Source organism: Macrotis lagotis, chromosome 4 (genome assembly GCF_037893015.1).
Source record: "Macrotis lagotis isolate mMagLag1 chromosome 4, bilby.v1.9.chrom.fasta, whole genome shotgun sequence".
NCBI lineage: Eukaryota > Metazoa > Chordata > Mammalia > Peramelemorphia > Peramelidae > Macrotis > Macrotis lagotis.
The window spans coordinates 209,305,435-209,331,617 of record NC_133661.1 but is presented as its reverse complement, the minus strand read 5'-3'; the positions used below and the strand labels follow the sequence as shown (position 1 = coordinate 209,331,617).

General features: G+C 34.6%; 1 protein-coding gene across 5 annotated transcripts in view; it reads left to right on the top strand.

Moving 5' to 3' along the window:
- AKAP6 (A-kinase anchoring protein 6) overlaps window positions 1–26,183 on the top strand; it is a 474,513-nt gene that overhangs the window by 350,419 nt on the left and 97,911 nt on the right. For all 5 annotated transcript variants that reach the window (XM_074235346.1, XM_074235350.1, XM_074235349.1 and 2 more), the window contains exons 10-11: window positions 18,207–18,353; window positions 21,361–21,585. In XM_074235346.1, the coding sequence (XP_074091447.1) occupies window positions 18,207–18,353; window positions 21,361–21,585 (372 nt within the window). The remainder of the gene's footprint in view (window positions 1–18,206; window positions 18,354–21,360; window positions 21,586–26,183) is intronic.

Here is a 26,183-nt window from a genome sequence, read left to right as displayed (position 1 = left end):
ATCAGAATAGGTCTTGAACCAAGTGTTTAAAAGCATTTAAACAGGGGTGGCTAGGTGGTGCAGTAGATAGAGCACTGGCCCTGGAGTCAGGGGTACCTGAGTTCAAATCCAGCCTCAGACACTTAACAATTACCTAGCTGTGTGGCCTTGGGCAAGCCACTTAACCCCATTGCCTAGCAAAAAACCTAAAAAAAATGCTTGAAAATTATACCTGTATAAGGCCTATCTAGGTGAACAAATCTGAGAGTTCACATTTGCTAGACTATAATCTACACCCCTCCTCATTTGCCAAATTCCTTCAAGAACACAGTTTAGTTTCCTACTTGTTAAGGTTGATCCCATAGCCGTTACTACTTTCTCCTCCTCCAATCATTAAACAAGCACCTGCTTATGGAGAAGGAAGCAACAAAGCTCTCCAGTATCTTTGCCAAGGAAATGGGGTCACTAAGAATCCACATTACTGAAAGGATTCAACAACAGCAAGAACTAAGGCACTATGCTAAATGCTAAGAAAAAAAAAAGAAAAGAGGAAAAAGATTGTTCCTGCCCTACAATCTAAAGGGAGAGACAACATGCAAACAAATATGCAAAATCAAGCAATATGCCAGATAAATAGGAAGTAATTAATAGAGGGAAGGCATTGAAGGTAAGATCGATTAGGGAAGGCTTTTAGTTGAGACATAAAGAAAACCATGGAGGTCAGTAGATGGAGTGGAGGAGAGAGAATGTTCCAGATAGATTCTAGGAGGCCAGAAATGGAGTGTTTTATTCATGGAACAATCAGGAAGTCCATGTCCCTGGATGGAAGAGTGAGTGTTGGGGAGTGAGGTATAAGAAGACTGGAAAGGTAGTTGGGAGGTAGGTTGTGAAGTGTTTTGAATGCCAAACAGAACATTTTATATTCTCTCCTAGAGACAATAGGATACCACTGTTTATTGAGTAGGGGTGAAATTACATTAAATTATATTAAATACATTAAATAGTTTTGTACATATTTTATATTTACTTAACTATGGACATATTATAACTCTACAAACCTAATAGGCAAGGACTGTTTCATGTTTTTCTTTGCATTCCCTAGTACCTAACACAAAGTCTTGGACATAGAGGTAATTAATAAATGTCTGTTGAGTTAAATAGACTCTGAGAATATTCGATCCCACCATAGGGCTGGATGTTAGAGGCCTACAGACCATAACCATTGCATATGGGGGAGATCAGTGTGTTAATTACTGCTGATTTCAACAGTCAGCAATATGACAGAGTAGGAAAAAAAAATCTAGGTTTGTAGTCAGGTGACAAATCCATATCAGGGTTCTATGCCACTTATTTCAATTGACTTTGGGTCAAATCAATATATTTCTTTGGGACTCAGTTTTCTATGCAAGATGATAGGGATGGATTAAATGACTGCTAAAGTAAGCTAGGTGGTACACAGGATTTAGAATCAGAATGATGCCTCAAGTTCAAATCCAGCCTTAGACACTTACTCGCTATATGACCCTGGGCAAGTCACTTATTCCAGTTTGCCTCAATTTCCTCATCTGTAAATTGAACTGGAAAAGGAAAAAGCAAACCACTCCAGGATCTTTATTAAGAAAACCCCAAAATGGGGTTAGTAAAAGTCAGACATGACTAAAAGAACTTAAAAACAACAAGGCCCCCCTTCAAATCTAAATCTTATCCCTGTGTTTCTTCTATTGGGGACAGTACATCCCAAATCCTTCTTCACTATTTGAATCTTTTCCATAGGGAGATACATTAGATTTATGATTTCAGTTTAGGAAGTTGGGAACTCCCAAATGAGAAAATTCCTTCTACAAATGCTGGAGAATACCCTCTCAACAACTTCTAGAATTAACAGAGTTGCTAAAAGCCCTTAGAGCATCCATGACTTGCCTAGGGTCACTTGATGATGATGATGATGATGATGATGATGATGTTTGTCCTTCATTCTCGAAGAGGATCACTACATAAGAGAAGTGATGCCATGACATGCATGTGAATTGAATTTGAGTGAGGGGGGTGCTGTGCTAAGTCACCAGCCTTACTCCTCCACAACCATCTGGTCCTATGATGTGAATGAGGAAGACTGGAGATGGCCCTAGATGTGAGGCAATCAGAGTTAAGTGACTTGCCCAAAATCACATAGCTGAGTAAGTATTAAGTGTTTGAGGCTGAATTCTAACTCCAGGCCTCCTGACTCCAAGGCCAGTGTTCTATCCCCTGGGCTATCCAGCTGTCCCTCAGGTGTCAGAAGTTAGCATGTGAATCTAGATCTTCCTGGATCTAAGGCTAATTCTATCCACCCACCGTACCAGGTTCTCCATATAAGAATATTAAAACCAAAATGTTGAGTTTTGTGTCAGGAAACTATCTAGGAAATTTTCCTAGATGACCCAGAGGTCATCTAAGACAAGTCAATAACTGCATAAGACCACCCCTCAATAACATTCCAAAATTGTTATTCAGCCTTTCCTTTAAAGGAAAGGGAATTTAGGTATCACAATCTATTTAACTCTTATTCTAATCATTAGGACACTTTTTTCCTCCTTGGATCAAACCTAAATCTGCATCTTTATATTTTCAACTCATTACCCCTATTTTTACCATATGGGATTAAGCAAAACAAATCCAGACACTTCCTTCCACTTGGCAATTTTTATGAGGCTTAACATGATCTGTCAAGAAGGAAAATACAGTATAAAAACACTGTGGAGTAAGAAGACTTGGTTCAAATTCAATCTCTGAAATATCTGCTTGACCTATTGCAATCACCTCTATAAATTTTCTTATCAATAAAATGAGGATTCTTATTGATGGTCACTTCCACCTGTGGATTCATGATCTTGTAATCCTATGGATAAACTGTTCTTAATGATGCCGTAGGAATTCTTTGTGATCACTATTTCCTTTTCTAGCAATTAATTAACCATCAGTACAATTCAGATTTTTTTCCAGAAGTTGAAGTCATGTTTACTGGATCATACCTTACAGTTTCTCCTAGTTTTTGTTGTTTTTTTTTAATTAGGAAAGTTGCATCACTTGTACAAAAATATTTATAGCATCCCTATTTGTAATGGAAAAAAATTAGAAATTAAGTAAATGTCCTTCAATTGGTGAATGGTTTAAAAAATTGTGGTATATGTATGCCATGGAACACTATTGTTCTATTAGAAACCAGGGGGAATGGGAACAGGGAAGCCTTGAAGGATTTTCATGAACTGATGCTGAACAAGATGAGCAGAAACAGAAAAACATTGTACACCCCAATAGCAACATGGGGGTGATGATCAACCTTGATGGACTTGCTCATCCCTTCAGTGCAACAACCAGGGACAATTTTGGGCTATCTGCAATGAATGGAGAATACCATCTGTATCCAGAAAAAGAATTATGGACTTTGAAAAAAAAGTTATATTATTATGTAATTTTACTATCTCATACTTTATTTTTCAACTGATCAACTGGAACCAATGTAAAGACTAAAAGAATGCCTTCTGTGGGGGTGGGAGGAGGGAAGCAAGAATGGGGGGAAATTTATAAAACTCAAAATAAATAAAATCTTTCTTAAAAAAAATAAAATAGAGGCAGCTAGGTGGCGCAGTGGATAGAGCACCGGCCCTGGAGTCAGGAGTACCTGAGTTCAAATCCGACCCCAGACACTTAATAATTACCTAGCTGTGTGGCCATGGGCAAGCCACTTAACCCCATTGCCTTGCAAAAAAACTAAAAAACTAAAAACTAAAAATAAAATAAAATAAATTAGGAAAGTTGCCTATCTTCAACATTGTCACTTCTTGAAGCATGATTGTCTCAGGGAGATAATATAATAAGGTGGATAGGGAACTGGACCTGAAATTAGGACTTGAATTTAAATCTTGCCTCAGATATTTGCTAGCAAGATAAGTTTGAGTAAATCACTTAACTACTCTTTGCTTCAGTGTCCTCATTTACAAAATAATAGAATCAAAGATTTCTTCTTCCAGGTCCCTATCTAAGACACTGTGATCTCTACATTGTTTCAGAGATCACTGGTAGTTCCTTGGGGTAATACATTTTGCTTTTTTTTTTTTTTGCAGTGTCCTAGAGTATAATTTTATATGAACTTGGAGACTCAAACTCATCAAGGACAACTAAATGATCTTCCTGTTTACTTTGGTCAGGAACTTCTTGTTAATCATATCTGAACTATCCTTTCCAGTAGAAAATGCATTCTCCTTGGTAGAAAAAGCAAGTATGAGTTGATAAATACCTCTTTTGTCCTTTATAATAACACTATCCACCAAGAGCTAAGATCTTACCTCCAATTTAGCTAAAGGCAACCCTTTTTATTATTCTTAATTTTTCTTGTCAGCTTCAGTTCATTGAGTTATTTTTTTTATTCCAGACTATCTTTATAAAAGCATGACACATTTTCTTATTCATGCCATTATCAACCCTTTGCCTCAATCTACTATAAAAGTCTTTAAAAATATAAACTATTTGATGAATTCCCTGTTTATCCATGTTGGTCTCTTGAAAAGATCCTTTCACCCCTTTCACCCTTTTTTTGCTCATCATTAAAATGATTTCTTTTTGCAACTTCATAATTTAATTCATAAAAGCTTCTTATCTTTCAGGGGACAACTTTTCAGGTAAATTTCCTTCTAGGAGGTTCAATTAGACATTTGAAATATGCTCTCCCTAGATCTAGAGTACATTTTTGCTTTCTTTATTTGCTTGACTTTCTTCTCCTTCCCCATCATAAATTCTGATATGGAATGATCCCTTACTGGCAAAACTTCTATTATTTCCATTCCAGCCATCATGTTCTTTTTTGGGAGTGAGAATTAGGTCCAGAGTTGTTCTCCTCTTTCATTCCTTCACCTTTTAAAAGATGGAATCTTCATTAAGCCAGGAAAATATTAGTTGTTCAATTTTAGGCAAAGAAAGAACTTCAGCCAACATCTGGATAATTGAAAACTCATAACTATTATTTATTCCTCTATACTGGGTTTGTGATCTAATCTCCAAATTCCTCATCTATTTCCTCATTCTGTTCAGATGGTCTGCAATATATACTATATGACAATATTACTTGTCCAGTCATTTTTATTTCTGCAGTGATCTTTACCTAAGTTTGATCTATTTTGCTTCTCTACAGAAAATAAACTTCCTAATATTAGGACATTTTTTTAAAATTTATAAAGTGAATGAAATGCTATTATACCTCCCTGCTATTTAATTGTTCCTTTTTTTATAAGATATATCCTTCCAGAGTAAAATTCTAATCATGAAATTAGCATAAATAATAAAAACTAATGGAAGAATGCAACATAATGTCCTTCCAATTGCATAATGCAAGTTGGAGAAAATTCAGTCTTCATCCACTTGGTTTTTCCAGTGTGAATTGCTAGGCTTATCTCTTTTGAATAACTAGTTCTTACCACAAATCAAACCAGATGATAGATATCAAAAAGTGCAAAAAGTTTAAAGTTATGTCAAGTGTCAGATGGTTATATTATATGTTCATATATAATGTATGGAGAAAGAGCATGAGGATGAGGAGGGGGGGCACAGATGGAAGGAAAGAAAAGGAGGGTACTCATGATTAACAATTAATTCTAGGTCTTTATGGAACATAGGCCCTCTTCATAACATGTCAACAGTACCATTAGTGCCTTGCACAAAAGCTACCTATTTTTAAAATGTAAATTCTGGGAAGGAAGGATTTGAACAATGTCTTCTCCATCATCTCTGAAAAATATCACAATGGTGCCAGTCATGCCATAGAGGAATGTGTGGATAAATCTGTTAAGATTACCCAAGGTAACTTTCTTCACAGACACAGCATTGCTAAAGAAATTTACAAATATCTCAAAAAGAACTGATTAGCAGAAAGGCCCTTTTCCATCATGGAGAAGGGAGGGGTGGGGAGGGGGAAAAGAGGAATATCAAATAAAGTATTTTTCAATTAATTTATCTGTCATCTAGCTGAGAACAAGAAACTCTTTTGAGAAATATTATCAAAAGTGTTAACACAAGCAATATATATAGTCTCTTTCATGTGAAAATAATTCTTAATATTTGTGAGGTGTGTAACATATTGGCAACTGTTTGAGTTTAACACACTATGTGATTTGGGAAGTGCACATTGCAGAATTTTTAATTCAGTGATACAAAAGGCACTAATGAAATATGCATGTATGAATTTTGTATCATATTAGTTCCTTCTTTCTTGAAATCTGAATAAAAGCCAAACATCTGGATTATGTTTGAAAAGCCTGAATTTCCCATTTTCAGAGAGATTCAATCTATTTTGACATTGCACACTTAGCCTTAACATTTACAGTGTGCTATTAACATTACTTGCAATTGTAAAAAAAAGTACAGATTTAAACAAACTTGGTGCCTCCTAGAGCTAAAAATATATGTATATTTGAAAAGACTGTTGCTACACAACCATAGTTTAGGCCTCATCAGCATTTCCATTATAAATACTTGAATTGAAGGGGTTGGCAATTTGGCTTTAAAGATATGGGTAAAGCCTTGATATGTTAGTTCTTCTAGAAGATCACTTTAAAAATTAAATTGTGATTCAGGCATCACTTAGTTTGATAAAATATTTATTGATTTAATTTTCTTTGAGGAGCATAGTTATCCAAGATATTCTAGAATACATGACTCCTGTCTACAGTGAGTTTACTCTTTAAATTTACAACATAAATGAATAGTTTTCCCTTTTCTTCAAAATATTTGGGCAGATTGTTTTTGGCAGTTAGAACAAAGACAGGAGAATGGCCATGCTTAAGGGAAATAAATATGAACTTCAGGATTTTATCTTAGATTTTATCTTATTTCATCAAGATAGACTTGCTAAAAAAAGAAAGCATACTGTTTGTCTTAGAAAGAGTGAAAAAGGGAGAAGGAAGAAGGGAGAATAAAGAAGTGGCACACTTACATTAGAAACCAAGGAATTCACAGAAAAATGTGTGGACACAAGAATCAACAAGTATTGCCAAAAAAAAGGAATGGTGAAATTTAATTCTCCACATTTCCAAGGCATATATTAAAATATGATCATGGGCATCATAGAAGAGTGGCTACACAGCCAATCCTAGAGTCAGAGGAGCTAGTTCAAGTCCAATTTCCCTGTAAACCCTGGCAAGTCACTTAACTTCTCTAATAATCTCTGGACAATAAGTTACAGATTAATTGTCCTCTAAATTAGTGGAGAAAGTGTCCATTGAGGAATCCTCCATACTGACTAAATCACTCTTCTAGATTAAAAAATAAATATGTTTCCTACAGTCGAGGAATCTGAATTGAGAAATGTGACCCCTAATTATGGAGTCAACTTGGTGGTCTCTTTTTGACTGGTTCAGTCTCTCATCATCTCTCGCCTGAAATATTGCAAGAGCCTTCCAAACATTATCCTAAGCTCTTTTCTCCCTGCTTCATTTTTTCCCCCTCACCCAGTTGTCCAAATGACTTTCCTAAAAAAATAAATCTGATTGTTTTATAGCCACCACCCTTCCCCCCCCCCCCTTCTGTACCTCTCTTACCTCCAGGATCAACTATAAAGACCTACATTTGGTATCTAGAGTTCTTCACAGCAAAGCCCAATCTAGCTTTCTGGTCTCACATATTACTCCCCTCTACTCACTCTGAAATCCAGTGATACTGGTCTATTTGCTGTTTCTTGGACAAGATTCTCCATTCTCTATCTCTGTGCCTTTTACTGGTTGTCCCACATGCCAGTCATGAGAGAATGTTTTCTCTCCCCCCCACCCAACCTCCTCACTCTTGAGTCTTCTTTCAAGATTCAGATCAAGTGCTGACTTATTCAAGAAGCCTTTCCCATCCCATCAGAAACTTAGACAATCCTCTCTAAGATTCAGTTAAGTAAGTTTCAGTTGTGTCTGACTCTTTGTGTTTGTCATTTCCTTCTCCAGATCATTTTACAGATGAAGAAATTAAGGTTTAAGTTACTTGCTCAGAGTCATAGAGCTAGTAAATGTCTAAAACCAAAACTGAATTCAGGAAAATGTCTTCTAAGCAATATATATATATATCACTACATTGGGAGCTCCTTGAGGACAGCACTGTTAGATCTTTTTCTTTGATTTTCCAGAACTTAATGCAGTACCCAGGACATAGTAAATACTTAAGAAATTTATGTTGCTGCAAAGTTCCATACAGTTGTGTAGTGGTCTCAGAATTTATAATAATAATTCAAGTACATTCTTGAAAATAATTGAAATTAGAGTGGGAAGGGGAGTCAATTAAATAAAATTTTCATTGGGAAAAATAGATTTTATAATATTAATTATTATTCCTCATTCTCCCCTTTTTCATCTTAGAACACATGGCCTGCATGTAAAGATGTGATATAATTATATAACAATTCTTGGTATGTGCTGACATGGCATTACAGCATGACATGGTGAGTCATAATGACACTGTAATTAGAACAGTCATGATGTATTATGGCAGTGATCCACATAGTCACTGAGGTACATTGGTATGCACGGGAGATCTGTTGGGATGTGAAAAACTCAACAGAATACAATAGGACCAATATAATACCATGAGATGGAGGAGAGTTGGTTAGCTAGTGAGTTAACTGCAAATAGTCTAAGACACTAATTAGATATATTGACATATAGTATTGGCAGGAAAATATTTTTGAGAGCCATGTTCAAAGCTGAATTTCAGTAAATCTCTTATTGAAATGATGGGGGAAATACAGCCTGTCTAAATCATATCAGTTCTCTGATAGGTAAATTTCCTGTGTTGTTTCTACAAGTTAGAGAGTTCTGACCTCTTTTTATGAACTTCCTAGGCAAAGTACAATGACAGAATCAGGTGAAATATTCAGTTTTCAATTATCCTATTATTGATATCTCCTACTGCATATATTTACATGTATGTATGTATGTATGTATGTATTTGGGAGTTTCCCTATAGAAAAAAATCACAAGTCCTTGAAGTTGAGAATTTGAAGATGTGATGTCATGGTAAGTCATTTTTTATGAAGAGCTATTCTGATGGTTGATTTTATATAGATATAGATAGCTAGATATTCATATTTGATATGTTCATATTACATGTGTGTAGTTACATAAAGAATGATCCTTTATCTTCAATTTGCTCCAGTGTCAAGGTCTCTTTGAAAAGGGAGAGTAGAGAATTGAATCATAATAGTTTATTCTAATGAATCCATGAATTGAAAGTTATTTGTGTAGTTAGTTGATATCTTTCTTGGCATTTCTTCCCAAGAATGTAAGCCTAGTTCATGGGTATGATGAGCTGAACAGTTCTCAGAGAGTTCTTTTACTGGGACCCCCCTACAGAGATTATCTTTTAAAGGATGTGAATCCTAAAACACCAGAGTGACTAAACCTCAAACCCCTAAATCTCTTCTAAGGATTTTTTTTTACTTAGGATAGTGAAGGAAAGACAGTGTTTAAGCCTGTCTGTTCACTCTATGAATGAATGCATCTAATGGAAACATACATACACACATGATATATTGCACATTCTTGTATGAATTTAAACCGTTAAGATTCTGTGTATATGTCCTTAGCAATTTAATTATGTTTAAGATCTGGTTAGTAGTGTAGTAAATAACTGGTATTACTACAAAATTGCATTGAGAATATAATGGGATTGAATTTCTATACAAGTTGACACTCAATTAAAATTTCCATATATCCAGTGAATTAGCCAGTTCTTGGCTGCAATCTGAGAGTGGATTCTTTCCTGCTTGCCGAACTCTCCAAGACAGGCAAAATGCATAATAAAACCAAATCACGACTTATTGTATGAGCAAAGACTTAGGTTATGCTTATCAAATACAGAACAAAAACAAGAACATAGACCAGAAAGCACCCATAGTTTCCCCCCCCCCCTTAAATTCCTCTATTTATGGTATTGACACTAGAGGGAAAAATAACATATTAAAATCTCCTTACTGAATTACTGCCCTAAACCAAGAGATCCATGGGGCTTGTTCAGCTAAAAGCCACAACAGACTTTGTAATGCAATGATGTAATCTTGGCTTTGTGTCATTTATATTCAACCTAAAAAAAACAATTTTCCTGAATAGACACGCTGACAACAATATTGTTCAGTGTTGGTTTTTATTTGGATTGTTTCCAAATGGTTCACATGCCTCCACAGTAACACATCATGCCTGCTTAAGTTTTTTTTTTCCATTTGGATTCCAAAGTTTCCTCCCTTTACTTGCATTTTATTTTTCTTTTAAAGTCTCGGTTATGTTTGTAAAACTAACCAGCTCCACCACAAAATTAGGATGTATCTTGCAGAGTGCATTCATTTTACTTTTTGCATATTTTTCCTGAGGTCATGTCAAGGTTAGTTTGAATTCCATCCTACATTAAGACTTCTTTCACAGCTATTTAGCTCTGCAGCCTACTCCCCGCTGGGGTCTGCCCCTTGGGCACGTCAAAGCTTCAGACCTGACAAATCACACACAGATGAAGCTGTACAGTTTTTTAAACAGTTTCATCAGTAACATTTTTTCCCCTTTTTCACTATATTTTTACATGTTGGGATTTATTCTCTGGATTACCATCTCACAAATGCTGGTTTCTATTTAAAACTATTTTTTTTCAAGGCGGAATTATAGTCTAGCAATGCTATTAATTGTACAGTAAATTCTATTAATTGTCTCCTAGGAATCACCAGTACTGTAGATACTCCCTTTTAAAAAAATGACAGATCACAGTTCATTTTCTAGTAAAACTGTAATTGCATGATTAAAATCTATTTGTATAGGGAAGATTAGTGGACTGGAGATGGAAAAATATAAAAAAAAAGTTTTCGGGAACAGAAAAAATGGAAAATATCTATTCTAGGTTCATCTACTTTATAATATGTGTTGTGAGTTGCATCTGGAAATGTTTCTCACACTGCCATTAGTTTGCTCTTATCTGTATTTTAGCAAACTGTGAAACTAATGGTGCAACTCCATTTCCTGTTTAATTGACAAAGTTAAAATGCTTGGCTGCTAATGAGTGTATTAGCAAACAATATACCCTTAACAGGCTTAAGCAGCTCAGGATTTTTAAAAGCAGCTTACTGTCCTCATTTTTATTAGACAAAAATATATTGGCTGCCACAAATTACTTGATCGGCTGAAGAGAGATATAATTATTGCTATTTAACAATGTTGGCAAAGCTGAAATGATAAATGTGTATATTTATGCATACACACATATGAACACATGCACACATATATAATTATATACATGATGTGAGTGCTTGTGTACACATACACACACACACAAATAACACTCACAAACAACAAATAACTCTTTTCCTTTATAAAACCTTAGTTAAAACTCCATTCAACACGAGAGACACTTAAAGATCTTGACTGTAAACTCACCAGAACATTTAGAAGTGAAAAAAAAAAATCATCATATTAAAGCATGACTATTTCTTTCTACCTCTCCTTCCCTATCTCCTTTGCAGTTAGTTCAACCTAAGGAAGAGCTCTCCAAGAAGTTGCTTCCTTGAAACTAATTAAAGTGAAATTCAGTAAATACTTCCCTCACTCTCTTTGAGAGAGAGAGAGAGAGAGAGAGAGAGAGAGAGAGAGAGAGAGAGAGAATGAATATGAATAGTGGTCTTGAGGACTTCAGTTTTTAGGATATTTTATAGAGATTTCTAAACTTCTATGCAATATTAGGACTAAACCAAACTATTAAAAAATGTCCATTTGTGGGGGAGCCATGATCTAAAATTCATGTTATTTTTGCAGCAAGATACATGTCAACAGGCAGACCATCTTGAAGAAATCATTTCAGCATTGGCACATGAACACATTATAGTGAAAAGAGAGCCTTGTGCTTTTCACTTGCTGCATTTCAGTCTTCAATTAATGTGAACGCACTACAATGCCTCTGCAACTTCTCTTGCCTAGTGGTGCACCATTTATCATTGCAGTTTTACATTGACCTTGACACCCACTTCATTAGAATAAAGATTGTCTACCATTTAGGTTACATTGTTCCTCTGCACAGAGACCCCATGCAAATTTCTGTTCAGATAGAAGAGCTGTGAGCCTGTCAGAGGTCATCTGCATTAAATGATTGCAGCTATTTTCCTACTGCTTCTTTTCATTCTACTCAATTCAGGCTAGGAGGATCAATCAAGCCCTCTGCCTGAAACAGTGGGACTGCTGGGAATATAGCTGTTTTTGGTAGTAGTGGATATGCCCTAAACAGTATTAAATATTTAATATAAACTCATTAAAGGGCATGCAAAGGCTTCAAAAAAGATATTAAATTTAAAGGAAACTTTAAATGGCTAGATTCCTTCTCTCTTTAAATAAGCAGAGTGCTGAGGATCAATTGCCTTTTTTTTCCATTGCATGTTCAACATTTAGTTCGTCAAGTTTGAGAATCTTTTCTTCAAAGGACTTGTTTCACTGCTTCTGTAAAAAGGTCATAAGAAGTTGAGAGGTTTTGGGGGGTTTTGTGGGGGGGGAGGTTTGGTTTTTATTTTTAATGTAGCACTGAAATTCTGCTCTGGATGGATCAGTTTTTAAAAAAATAACATCACAGGCCTAGGTATTTGTTATGAAAAAGAAGAGACCATGGAAATAAGTTGCCAGGTCTCCTGCTTGAGTTTTCTGAGTGATATAATTGGAATTAAATTATTAATGGGAGATACTTTAAAAAAGATTGTTTTATGATCTTCTATTAGAGAATTTGCAATTCATTTTAATATTTGTAGTTTGATTTATATTAAAGATAATGCAATCTATGTCCAATTAACAATACATGGCCAATGTAATATGATTTCCAGATCATGCAAATGGAATAAGCTGGAAGTGGAAAAAAACTCAATTCTTAACCTCAGATGTAATTTGCTGTACGAGTTCTGGCAATTTTAAATGACATTGCACTTTTTAATTTTTCCAAAGGCTCAGCAGCAAATTTATCCCAATCAAGAAAGCCTATTATTAATTTACAAGGACAATTGTAGGAGTCTTTATAATTTCCCTGTGCAATTATTTGCCATAAATTGCTAATGGCAAAATACAAGAACTTTGTAAGATATAACGACTCTTATTTGTCTAGTTAGAACACCCCTCCTCCATTCTGAATATCTTCCAGAAGTTTTACTTATAAAGGCAGCATCTGAAACATTAACATAGATTATAAAATGCCTAGCATTGGTGTTATTTTAAAAAAAAAAAGAAAGAAGAAAGAAAAAAAGAAAAAGGTGGAAACCACAGAACTGTTGTGAAGGGTAGACTGGCCTCTAGCAGATTCCTGCACTTTGCTTGTATACAGCTGAGCTTTGGACCCTGGACTTTTGTATAAAGAGACTCTTTGTTCGTCACTGAATGGCATTAGGCATGGGCTTCCTAAGGGGCCACCATGAAGCCTTGCATGAAGAGTGCAAACACTAGCCAGAAAGCACAATGTAAGAGTATACAGATAGCTTATAGCCAGACAAATATCCATATTTCTCCGTGAATCTCTTTGAATGAATATACATTTCTTAAATCAACCAGTACTAGAGTATTCATTTTTTACAACCTATTAATGGATAAAAGTAGAAAAAGTGGATTTTCAAAAAAAAAATCTATATAGAATATTTATTCTTGCACATATACCAAACATATATAGTTAATGTCTATATGTTAGAGTCTGGAATGACATAGACATGATGCATGTTAGTACAAGTGTGTAGACTTGGACTAACAGGGGCATCTTTTTAAAAACAAAAAAAAATCCTTGATCTTATATTTAAAATTATTCTTGGATCATTTTAGATAAATGTTGAATATATAACTTATTTTAATTTCAATGCAAAGTGTTATGCTCTTCTGATTATAAGCAGAGGGGGTCAGAATAAGAATGCTCCAACCCAGACAACACAGACTAGCATATATAACCTTGTTCTAATAATCAAGAAAACTCCCAATCCTTCTGTCTCTTGTAGCCATAGCTTCACTCTGCCTTCAGCAATGTCTAGTCTCTTTTCAGTATGACCAACAGAAGCACCATACAAAAGTCTTACAATGGATGTCTTAATCTCTCTGTGTGCTTTTCGAGCATTATTTTTGAATTCCATCCTGCAGTCTTTTTTCTCTTTCCTCTTCTGAAGTTTTATTACAACAGCAGAATTCCCAGGGAGCTTTGGGGGCAAGGTTCACATAATATGGCCCTGAAGTTTTGCTGTAGGGTAGAGAATCCATACTCCAGTCCTGACCATCTTTTGATGATCTCTCTATTTCAGAAAGATTATTCTGGATATAGAATCTTATGGCATTAACTGTATACAGTTGCTGTTGCATGTGGATTTTTTTTTAATTACTAGAAAGTGAGTATGGACAAACCTTTCATGATGATTTCTTTCTCTGACCTCTCAGTGACTAGGCATCTTGTTCTTTAACATTGAGGGAGGCAGAAAAATGCTTTAGTTGCTCAATGTGTGCCTTCTATACCAGTTTCAAAATGGCTTATTCTTCTGGTTTCCATGGTGACAATTAACACTGTTTCAAGGCATTGTTCCAGTCTCCATTTGGGCAGAATTTTCGGGTGTGATTTTTCACAAAAAAAAAAAGAAAGAAAGAAAAAAAGGTTTTAGAAAAAAAGCAGCCTTTAGCATAAGTGTCAAAAAAAGTTATCTCAATCAAGTCTTCTTGCATTTCTTAAAATATTTCTTTCAGAAAATCCTGCTTTTGCTTTCTTTGTTTTGGAATTCCCCGATAGCCCTTATGTTTGCAAAGCATAGCCACTGAGTGACTGAGAATTGGCCAAACTTCTTCAGTTCACATTTTTTGCAATTAGTTGGGCTGAGTTTTTGTTTCTCTTTTGAGCTTTCATTGTTTTATTTTCCTTTTGGCACAGGACAAGAGGTAGGAGGAAGAATATCATTTCAATTTAATTTAGTTCTTGCCCAATTCTGTTAGGTAGATTCATGAGTAAAATAAGAAAATTGTGCAAGCAAACACATTTAAATAATGTAAATACTCTTCTTTCAGTTTTTTTTTCCTTTTTTTTGGTTGGTGAAAGAAGATTATATAGCAGGTACTATGACAAAATTAAACAGTGTATGTTTATTTACTGCAGTAGTTGAGACCAATCATCTGAGTTTAACTTTGTTAATCTCATTTTTGGCTATTGAGTAGTCATCTATATCATAATATCCCCAGACCTCAGGACACAATGGGGGCAGCCTTTGCTCACTTACTGCCATGGAGAAAATGAATATGAAGATTAAATTATCTTCTTTCCACTGGATAAAATAGTTCTATCAAAGATAGGATGGTCCAAACTGATAAGTTTATTTCTTTGCACAAATATTTTTCTAAAAATCTTGGAGAGAGAACTAAATGCTGAAACAACAACAGCAGCAACAACCTATATTCCCCCTTACCCCCCACATAAAAATAAAACCCAACAACCTACCCAAAAGCATTAACTTCTAGAACCTCAGGACATAAGGCACAATTTGATTTGAGGTTCAGAGCTCTTTAAAATTTAAATAAATATTTCACCTAAATTTACAAGTGACAGACTAGTGGTCTTTATTCACGTACCAAAACATCTAACAATTAACTGGATCCCTTCACTTTTTACAGTTAGTAGGCATCGTCTATCAATCCACATCTTTCACCAAACTATTTCTACTGTAGGTTACATTATGACAGAGACAGAAAGGGTATATCAAAACAAGTTGCTTTTTTCACATACAATCACCTTTTACATTGGTTGGCTTGTAATTACTAGTGCTGTGCAACATGAAGAAAATTATTTTAGCAAGTTGCAAGTTAAACATTTTTCTAAAAAACATTACAGAACTATCATTATTATGGATACCATCTGACTCATCTCCCCTCACCTACCCACCCCTTTACTGAATTAGTGAGATTACAAAATAAAGGTTAGGATTATGGGGAGGGAACATTAGAAGGGAAAGATAAAAATTACTTATTCACAGGTAAATGTGGTTACCAGTCTGCTCCATTTTTACACAGCTAGAGGACTCCCTCTGTCTGTTAATTCACTTGGCATCAGGGATAAATAGGATTTCTGTGCCTAACTAACATAGACCCTCAATACCATTAACCCCCATATTATGTAGCCTTATAGAATTAATTATGTAAATCTCTTCAATCGACATCAACTTTAGATAAAAATCTGATTACATAAAGCACTCTGACTGAATAAGCTAGCTGGCTATTCATGCAATACCTGTTGAACATTTATAGCTAATAAAAATTGGTGGACAATTTACTCACTCAGTGCTAGAGACAATCATCTTCTTTTAGAAGTAATAAGCTAGATTTTCTGTGAATCACCTATCAAGTTCATAAGGAACCTAAACCAACCCTTGATTTTTTTTACTATGTAAATTCATGCAATTTGGGGTACTCTGACACCCTGATAAACATTCATAAACAATATGAAATGCTTTAAATTTCATTTAAAACATTTTGTTCTAGGATCTACAAATGACTAACATTTGTTGAAGTTGACATAATGGAAATGCCAGAGTTTGATTAGCTGAAGCAGTTAATTCAACAGTTTATTTTCTTTGAAGTTCTTTCCAGTCGTATTTTCTTTAATCATATCACATTCTGGAATAAATGCACCCAAGTTTTGGTGCTTCTTAGATCCTCTCCTCCCCTTTTGGTTTACTGCTTTATCTAGTTCGTAGCATTGGCTTTTGTCTTAGTTTATTTAAAGACAAGGCATACCAATCACCTGGGACTGGTTACTGCAAGAACAAATAAAGTTTAGGATGTACATCTTTATTTTGGATGGATACTGAATATGTGAATGATTCTTTCCCTCACCCCCCACCCAATAATCTTGACATTCTTTTATGTTTAGAGCTGTTTTATATGAAAATGGGAGTGGGAGAAATTAGGTATAATCATTGTAGCTTTGCATTCTATAGAACTTTCTAGCTAAGAAGTTATTTGAGTTGTATTATCTGAGGTGTCACCATAGTAACTGTCATATTATTTAGCACTTGCATTACCTTTGGCAAAATATCTTTCTAAAGAGTCACACTTGGCAGTATGTCAGTTGTACAATGTACATTTGGGGGGTAAAGTGGGTGCTATAGCCAACTGTGATGTTTTGAGACATTTTACATCAATTTATGAGAGAGAAAAAAGGACCATACTACCCCCTGCCCCCAACCCACTCATTTCCATTCTGCCCATTTTATAAGAAAATGAAGGAAACTCATTATACCAAAAGTCAGATAGAGAAGATATTGAAACATATAACCTTTATAGAAAATTTATTTGGATAATAGTTTAAAGTGGTGCTTCTGGGATTGGGAATATGAGGACAATATCCGGACCTCAAAGTTTAATTGAAACAATTTTATTACAAGTTTCATTTTTAATAAACAGTTTTACTGTCTAGTATTTTCAATTACAAGTTAAATTTGCACTTATTATTATGGCCTATGACAGAAAACTGGGTCTACTAAAAGCAGTCCCCCAGAGATTTATCTCAGGGATATATATCTCTTATAGGTAGTTGGTCCTTAATAAAAATTTATTGATATCATGACCATATTTATAAAGGTGAATGCATAAATGCATATCATATGTTTATGTATATGTATATTTATGGCCATATGTGTTATTTTAAAATAGTCTAAACCTATAATTTGGTCAGTGTGGAAACTGCCAACCTCAAAGCAACTCAACAATCAGTGCTACAAAGTTAAATGACCTAGAGGCCTACTGGCGATTAAGCTTACCATATGACAAAGGTCAAACTCAGACCATCCAGTCTCCAGAACTACATACAGCCTCTTGACTATAACAGTGTGGCATAGTGAAAAGAACATTTGGAGTCAAAGGTCCAGTATTCAAATTCTGACTCTTTTATTTACTTGGTGGATAATCTTGGGAAAAACGACTCTATGGACACTTGCTCCCTAGAACTACGATTCTTTCTACAAGTATATTATATTAAAATATACACAAAGTCTGTATTTGTTGGTAATAATTCTTAACTGCATCCTGTTCAAATCATTTTTATCTGACACATTAAAATTACATTGAGAAAAAATATAAAACTAATATTTTAAGGATGAAGATTGCAAACAGTTCCTCCTTACAAAAATGGGCAATGTAAAACTGTGGTGAGATTTTTGATAAGATAATTCCTCTGTCTAATGATATCTCTCTTTTTTTTTATTTTAGCGATACAGTGTAGAAATGTCAATCAGACACCCGAAAAAGATGGCGCTGCTTAGGAAGGTTGAAGATTTGAAGAAAGGTGGTGCTTTACTACCAAACGATCTCCTTGAAAAAGTGGATTCAATTAATGAAAAATGGGAACTGCTTGGGGTATTTGCATTTTTATTACTGTTTGTAGGTTATGTGTACATTTTTTTGTGTAGTGAAGTACTCTATCTGTCTGATTTCTAATTTGAGGCACAAATATCTCTCCCTTTCAATTCACTACCTACATTTCAAACAAGCTACTCATGCTATTAAGGGGAGGGGGAGATGCTTTTCCTCTCCTGTTGATTTTTTTTTTATTCTAAGCCTGTCTTCTCTCTGACTTTAATAATTTTAGTTCTTTAATACATAAAAAGTAAGTAAAATATGCCATGTATTATGGGTATGCACCAAGTCAACTATAATACAGTATATCTGATATACACTGACTGTCATGCTTGAGTGAATGTTAATAGAATTTATTCTGAAGGTACATGTTAGAGACATCTACCGTTTAACTATTTACTGTACCCTTAAGATGAAAAGTGGGGTTGTCACTACAGATTTCAAGGCATAATCAGGCCTCTAAAACCAAGAGGTAAATTGGGCCCAAATCTGAAAATCTGAATACCAGAATTAAAGCAACCTCTCTTTTGTGTCCCAATTTATGGCTTTTAACAAAAGCTCCCCAAAAAGTTTCATGTCATTAATTTCATGCAATAATGTGCTGTTGGGTCTCAGCCAAAGCCTGGAGGGAAAAAAATAGCAATATAATGACTGTTACCCAAAGATCAGGGTTAGTTCTGTATAGGGGACAAAATTGTCTTATTGTTAGAAAACAGCTGAGAAAGAGAGATGGAGACTATATTTTTTTTAGTCTACTTTGCTTCTAAATTGCCTTCACTTCAAATTAATAGTAAGATAAATTTGTAAATTAATTAATTTAATCTGTTTAATAACAATGATATTTAGTTTTTTTTGCCTCTTTTCCTTTAAAAAAAGGTCCTAAAATTGTCAGAATCAAAAAGCTGTCCATATAATGATGAAATCACAGGCTTTGGTTTATGCCATGTTTAGCCTGTGTACTAATATAATGGCAATTTCACATCTTTGTTTGCTCATCCAAATTCAATTGAATCTGCAAATATGCAAGGTGACTTGAAATGTTAAAAGTTTTTCCTGTTACCCATTGGCTCAATACTTTTCAGAAGTAATTGACAATACTCTTCACTCAGTAATATTATGGGTTAGACTAGAATCCACTAATTTTTACACATGCTAGATCTAAGAAAGGCAAATCTATGATGGAATTTTTTAAAAAGGTAGTTCATTAAAAATCAGACAAGAAAAGTGACTTTATATATATTTTATCAGTTTGATTGGGAGCATAATAATGCACTCATTTCAGTTATTAGACTATAATAAAATGTGATACCTATTGAGTGAACCTCCAATAAATAATCTTTTAAAAGCAGTTATAATATAAATGGAAATGTTAAGTACATCTTTCTTAACAAATTTTTAAAATTCACAACTTGATCCTTAAAATAAAATAGAATATTTAGCTACCCCTTAAGCATTTTTATGATAGATTTTTAAAAGAAGTGGTTAGTTTCTCATGTATAATAAGTAGTATTTGATGGAAGGAGTTGTGGAGGGGGAATTTAATAAAAACCTATGCAGAAACTAACAACAGTAGGCATACTGTTTTAATTGGCATGATTACATTTTAATTGGCATGAAAAAAATTAAAGACAAGGATTTTAACTTCTAACAATAGTAAAATAGAGGGATATGGTTTTTAATATTACTTTCATCTAAGGTGAACAGTGTGGAATGGAAATACATTAGAATGAAATGTCAGTGGTGCGTACAGTTTAATCTGTGAAATTTTGTCCCCTGTGCTGCATATTACTCTGTCTCAATTGCATATTAAACAACCCTATCAAGGCAGGCATTGGCATCTGCTGTGCTGACACAAATTGTGAATTAAATGAAATTGATGTCCTCTGTCGTATATTTATGAAGACGGACCATTCTCTGAAGTATTCTGTTTATGAAGAATTTATGATTGCAAACTGTTCCAGAACAAAAAAGTGGCAATAAATTCTTTTTTGTGACCCTACCCTCCAAGGGCATTGATTTCACCTCCTGCTGCCACTTTTGTTACAGCATAAAAACAATAGCTAAATCTGGATTCCACTGAGGGTCTTCAAATTATCAATATTTGCACCATGAAAATGAAAGGGTGTTGCCAGGAAAGCCGATGTTGCTGTTATGATCTCCTAAAGATGCTATTTACAGAACACTACACAGCAGATGAATGTCTGTTGATTTAATTTTATTTGTATTTTAAAGCTTATTTTTGCAGGTTTAATTTATCATTATAAATCAAATCCTATTGATTTTCCAAACTGTGTGTTTTCAATAGAAAAGCATCCCATCTCCATTCAAAGAAACACTTTCATGACTGAGTACTTAAGCTCAACAAACTACTAGTATAGTGAACTCAGTATTATTATTATTATTATTATTATTATTATTATTATCATTATTACAACTAGTAGAATCTAATAAGTCAGGTAAGGGTTTGTCAGAATAGTGGAGTGAGCAATTCACAAGTAAGGTAAAATCTAGAATAGCTTTAAAGAGACCCAGCCCACTCTGAGCTCAACTTAGCTGTGAGCTTTAGGGGATTGCCTTTCACAATACAGAAAAGGAATTTAATTCTCCATGCACAATCTATCCTTGGCCTCTTTAGTATATCGATTAAACTTAGACTTCCAGCTCCTGAAAATTTTATGCAGAGGTTCTCTGTCTGTAAACTCTGTCCTGAGAATCTTAATGAATTCTTATCAGTGACCAGGAGGTGGACTTTTGGGCCAAGTTTCCCTTGTGTGGAAAGAAAATACAAGTGAATATAGTACTCTTAATCCACACGTGTAGCCAAGACAACACCCACCATCTTAGAATGAAAGCCTCAAATGCTATAACAAAACTGAAATTGACTGAATGTCAATAGAAACTGGAAAAATTCATTCGGATGTCTTACAGGTGGCTCTTGTTGCTAACTAACCTGTGATATATTCCGGTACATAAAGCTAATCTATGGTTTCTTTATCTGATGCATTAGAAAACCCTAGGAGAGAAGATCCAGGACACAATGGTAGGGCACAGTGGGTTAGGTCCACGTGACCTACTCTCTCCTGAAAGCGGCAGCCTGGTAAGGCAGCTGGAGGTCAGGATCAAAGAGCTGAAGGGGTGGCTGAGAGATACAGAGCTTTTCATCTTCAATTCCTGCCTGAGACAAGAAAAAGAAGGAACAATGAATGCTGAGAAACAACTGCAATACTTTAAGGTAATAAAAAAACAATCAAAGTTGATAAAAAGCCTTCTTTATGGTAAGAATGAAATATTTATCAAGTACATAAAATATTACACCCTCTGTCTATGCATCACTGTGCACTTAAATTTATCCCTGAATTCAAAGATACCCACTATATTTCTAATACTAAATGTTGTACAGTGTCTGCCTGCACATATAGCTTCTCTACATATGCATGTAATTTTAGAACTGATCTGCCTGTTGCAGGGGTGAGGAATGGGTATTGATTGAGAAGTTTCTAAAGTCAAAAAAACAAACAAAAAAAATTTGGAATTTTAAAAGGCAATCCTTGGTATAAAAACTAAAAATACTGCATATTTTTTGTTAAAAATACTTTGAAAAAAGAAATGAGAAGGATACAGATATTTTATTGATAGGTAGTAATGCTGACAAAAGGTAACTAGAGTTTCATATGGTAAAGACTGACTCTGGATAGGTAGGAAACAAAACTGAAGCTATTCCCAACATTAGAGGCATCTAATATAGCAGTGATGATACCAGATCCATGTCTATGTGAAAAGCAAGTCAGAATGCTATTTAGTCAAGATATTCTTTTCCTGCATTTTATTTCCATTGTTTACACAGAGTGAAATCAAAAATAGCAGTAGTTCTGATATGCAGACTTACATTGCCTAAACCAGCTTACAAACAAAGGCCCTACTAATTTGATTTTCATCTGATTGGCTGATATCAGCATCTCACAAAATGTTCTGGCCAATTCAGTTGAATGAACAATTGTTAAGTTGTCTGTCATGTACATAATGCTGGGTCCTCTAGGAGATACAGATAAATGAGATGTTATATTTTTGCTCTCAGGGAGCATATCATCTATGAAGCAGACCATAGGTATATATCTCTAATAGGAGAGGTACTTAGTGTTACAAGAGATTCAATATGAGAACATTATTTTGCATGCAAGGTGGGGAAACTTGGAAAGCAACAGGGAGGTAGTTGGGCCTGAGCTGCCCATTTTCTATAGGAAGAGAAGGATTTGAAGAGGTAGAGATATGAGATCAAATAATCATAGGATCATAAAAGGAACTGAATACCTTTGAAAAAAAATTTTATAATTATTAAGCAATTTTTCTCCTTCCACTACCCACTGAAGAAGAAAGGAAGGATCTTGGTATCATAGAAGCATAGACAAGCAAAATAAATTCCTACTTTGGTCACTTATGAAAATGTGGTTCTTGTTCTTTATCCATCATCCATTATCTTTATCCATCATGAATTTGGCAGTGTCCAAAACTCCTTTTACAGGTGAGAAAACTGAGTGTCAGGGAGGTTCTAACTTATCCAAAAGTACATAGGTAATAACTTATAAAGTCAGGATTTAACCTGAGTCCTCTGACTCCAAATCCAGGACTCTTTCTAGTATAGAACAATATGAACATAAGTGCTTATGTTTCTTCTACAACTTGAAGGTCTTTAAAGAGGAAGAAAATTAGGAAAAAGCCTTCAATGGTCAAGTAAGCATTTCTCCATTTTGAAAGCAGTTCACAGCTCTTACTGTGCTCAATTCTTATGATTGACTCTTGGAGAAGTTGACTGACCTTACCTAATTGTTAATAGCAGGCATGTTCAAAGGTGAAAGAACACTCTCATTCCCTCTCATTCTGAGCATATCCCCTTAACTGTATCTGAGGTATCTAGGACATGGTAGGTCCCATTTATTAAAAGCTCTGTTAATTTATTGATTTCCATACTACTTTGGCCTTCAACTTCCTATCTTTTTTTTAAAGTTTTTGCAAGGCAAATGGGGTTAGGTGGCTTGCCCAAGGCCACACAGCTATGTAATTATTAAGTGTTTGAGGCCAGCTTTGAACTCAGGTACTCCTGACTCCAGGGAAGGTGCTCTATTCACTGCGCCACCTAGCTGTCCCAACTTCCCATCTTTGCTACTCCAAATACGTTAAAAAACAGTATACATGTTTATATATAAAACCATGATTGGTTGATTTAATGTTTCTAAGTCTAGGTTTTATTACTTCTGAAAAGGAAATAATGTTATCACTAATACTAATAGTAGTGGTAGCAGCAACAATTAGCTTTTATATAACACTGTAAGGTTTGAAAAATACTTAATAGATAGATAACATATATAATGTGCTTAGATATATATTATATATAATATTATAACATAATAATTAACTCATATTTGATTCTCACAAATACTTGATTTTTAAGAATTCTCAGCAACCCTGAGAGATGGGTGCCATTTTTCTCATTTTATGAATGAAGAAAATAAGAATGAGAATTAAGGTAATATCTATATCATATGGATTCTGTGATATTCAAATAAATAAATATGTGCAAGGAAGTCTGCAAAAAGAATCAGATAAACAGTGGTAGTGGTAGTAGTAGTAGTAGTAGTAGTAGTACTAGTAGTACTAGTAGTACTAGTAGTACTAGTAGTAATAGTAATGGTAATAGTAATAGTAGTAGTAGTAGTATCTATTCACATTTTAAAACTGGAATCCTGTTGTCATCATGACCAATATAATTTATGTATGATATATACTACGGAACTTTTATCAATTATTTAAAAAAACCTCTGAGCTAATACAATAGTCACATACCAAAGGATAAACAAGGAGCAAATATGCATTGTATTGAAATTATAGGATGCTTGATATAGTAAAATTATTTAAGAAAGAGGACCAATTAAGAGGGAGCAAAGTTAGGAATTAGAGAATAGAAAAAAATAAGAATATTGGCAAGGAGGGGTTAAAGGAGAGATTCTGGTTTCATAACCTCTTCACTGAGGCTAGGGCATGTGATATGTGTCTGTAATCTTTGCAGCTAGTGAGGTTGAGGCTGATGAGTTTTAGACTTCTGAGCAGTAGTAGGCTGCTGAAAGTGTATCTGTTGTTAGCATTAGCAGAACTAATATGCTGAGTCCAGGCTTCATAGGGAGGAAGGAGTCCCTCTAAGCAATCTGGGTAGGAAAGAGAACCCATCCTGTTGAAGTTGGAGTCAGGGTCATGTCCATTGGAGACAAGTCTCAGAACAAACCCAATAATATAACCTCGTTCCTTGAAAGGAATCTATATCTGAAATATACTTTATGTGGGATTGCCTAAGACTCCTTGAAGTCATTAGAATAAAACTGAATACTTGATTATTTCAGCTTAGTCATAATAGTAGTATTTTTGATCTCAAAGAAAACTATGACATCAGGAAAGTAATATCATGATTTGCACATAAGAATGATTAAAATGAGGGTACATTGGGCAAAAACATTCTCCCTATCCCATGTGAGTCCAGGTACCTGACATAGTAATATCAGGATGGTTGGTGATCAATGAGAGACCTTGACCTTTTAGAGTCAGGTCTTTCCCATGTCACTGAGGCTCTTTGGTGGTACAGTATTGTCAGGTGACAAATTATCTACAATAGGGTAAAGCTAATCCATCTATGGATGTCTAATTTTATGGTGACAAACTTTGAAGTAGGGCATGAAAATTATTTCAGTCTGAAAACATGTTGAATGTTATCATGTTTCTTTTTTCTTTTTAACTTATTTTTCCCCAAAAGATGACTTTTTTTCTTACTTTACAACATTTTTTTTTCCTATCTACATCCTTAAGAGTTCTAAGGAGTAATTTACTGCGAAGATCTGGCTCAGCTAAACCTCATGTCTCATTCTCCACTATTCAAAAAAAGGCAGCTCAGTTTCCTTCCTTTTTTGTGATAGACTGAAGGTCTCCTTGCTGACAACAGAAACTTTGCTGAGAGAATGAATAGCTTTGACTATTGAAGACCTTGTGATTAGAAGTGGTTTTGATAACTCTAGTTAATATTTTCTGCTTCATCCTAGATTGGTAATCTGCAGATTTGTTGAAATCAATAAAACCTTCTGGGTTTTTCTCTTGTCGTGGAATCCCAATTTCTGCTGTAGTTTTAGATGAAGGTCTAGACATAGTTGATTATACACTGGTAACATGTATTTGGCCATGATAATTCTTTAAAAAATTGTTACTTTTGCCACCTGAAAATCTAGGACTATGGAAAAATAATATTTGTTTTCATAAATAAAGTCAGAAGTTTAAATGTTTCTGGGTAATTAACATTTTAGTGCCTAGGATATCATTCTAAAAGTCACTACATGTGGGAGATAATGCATAAGAAAAGTGATATTTTGGAAGAAAGGACAAATATACTTAACAGAAAGAATACTGATTGGAGGTAATAAGGTTGCATGACATGAAATGTTTTACTTCCGGTTACACCAAAAAAGGACATCCTGTTCTAGGAGAAAATGCCAAATCACTCAGGTTTTAGAGGAGTAAGAAAATTTTTAAATGTGCAGATAAACCCTCTAGAGAAATAATTTTGGATTGTTAGATGCCTAAAAGTGATGTTCTGTTTATTTTTTTATGTCTCTTTAAAAAATCACTTTAATTTCCCCCAGTATCCCTTCTCCCCTTCCCCACCCTGAGAGCTATCCTTTATCACAAATAGAAATAAGACAAAAATAAGATAGAAGAGAATAAATCAGCATAACTGATATCAGCATAACTGATTTATACATCAAAATTATCTGAAAATATGTTCAAAGAATAATACTT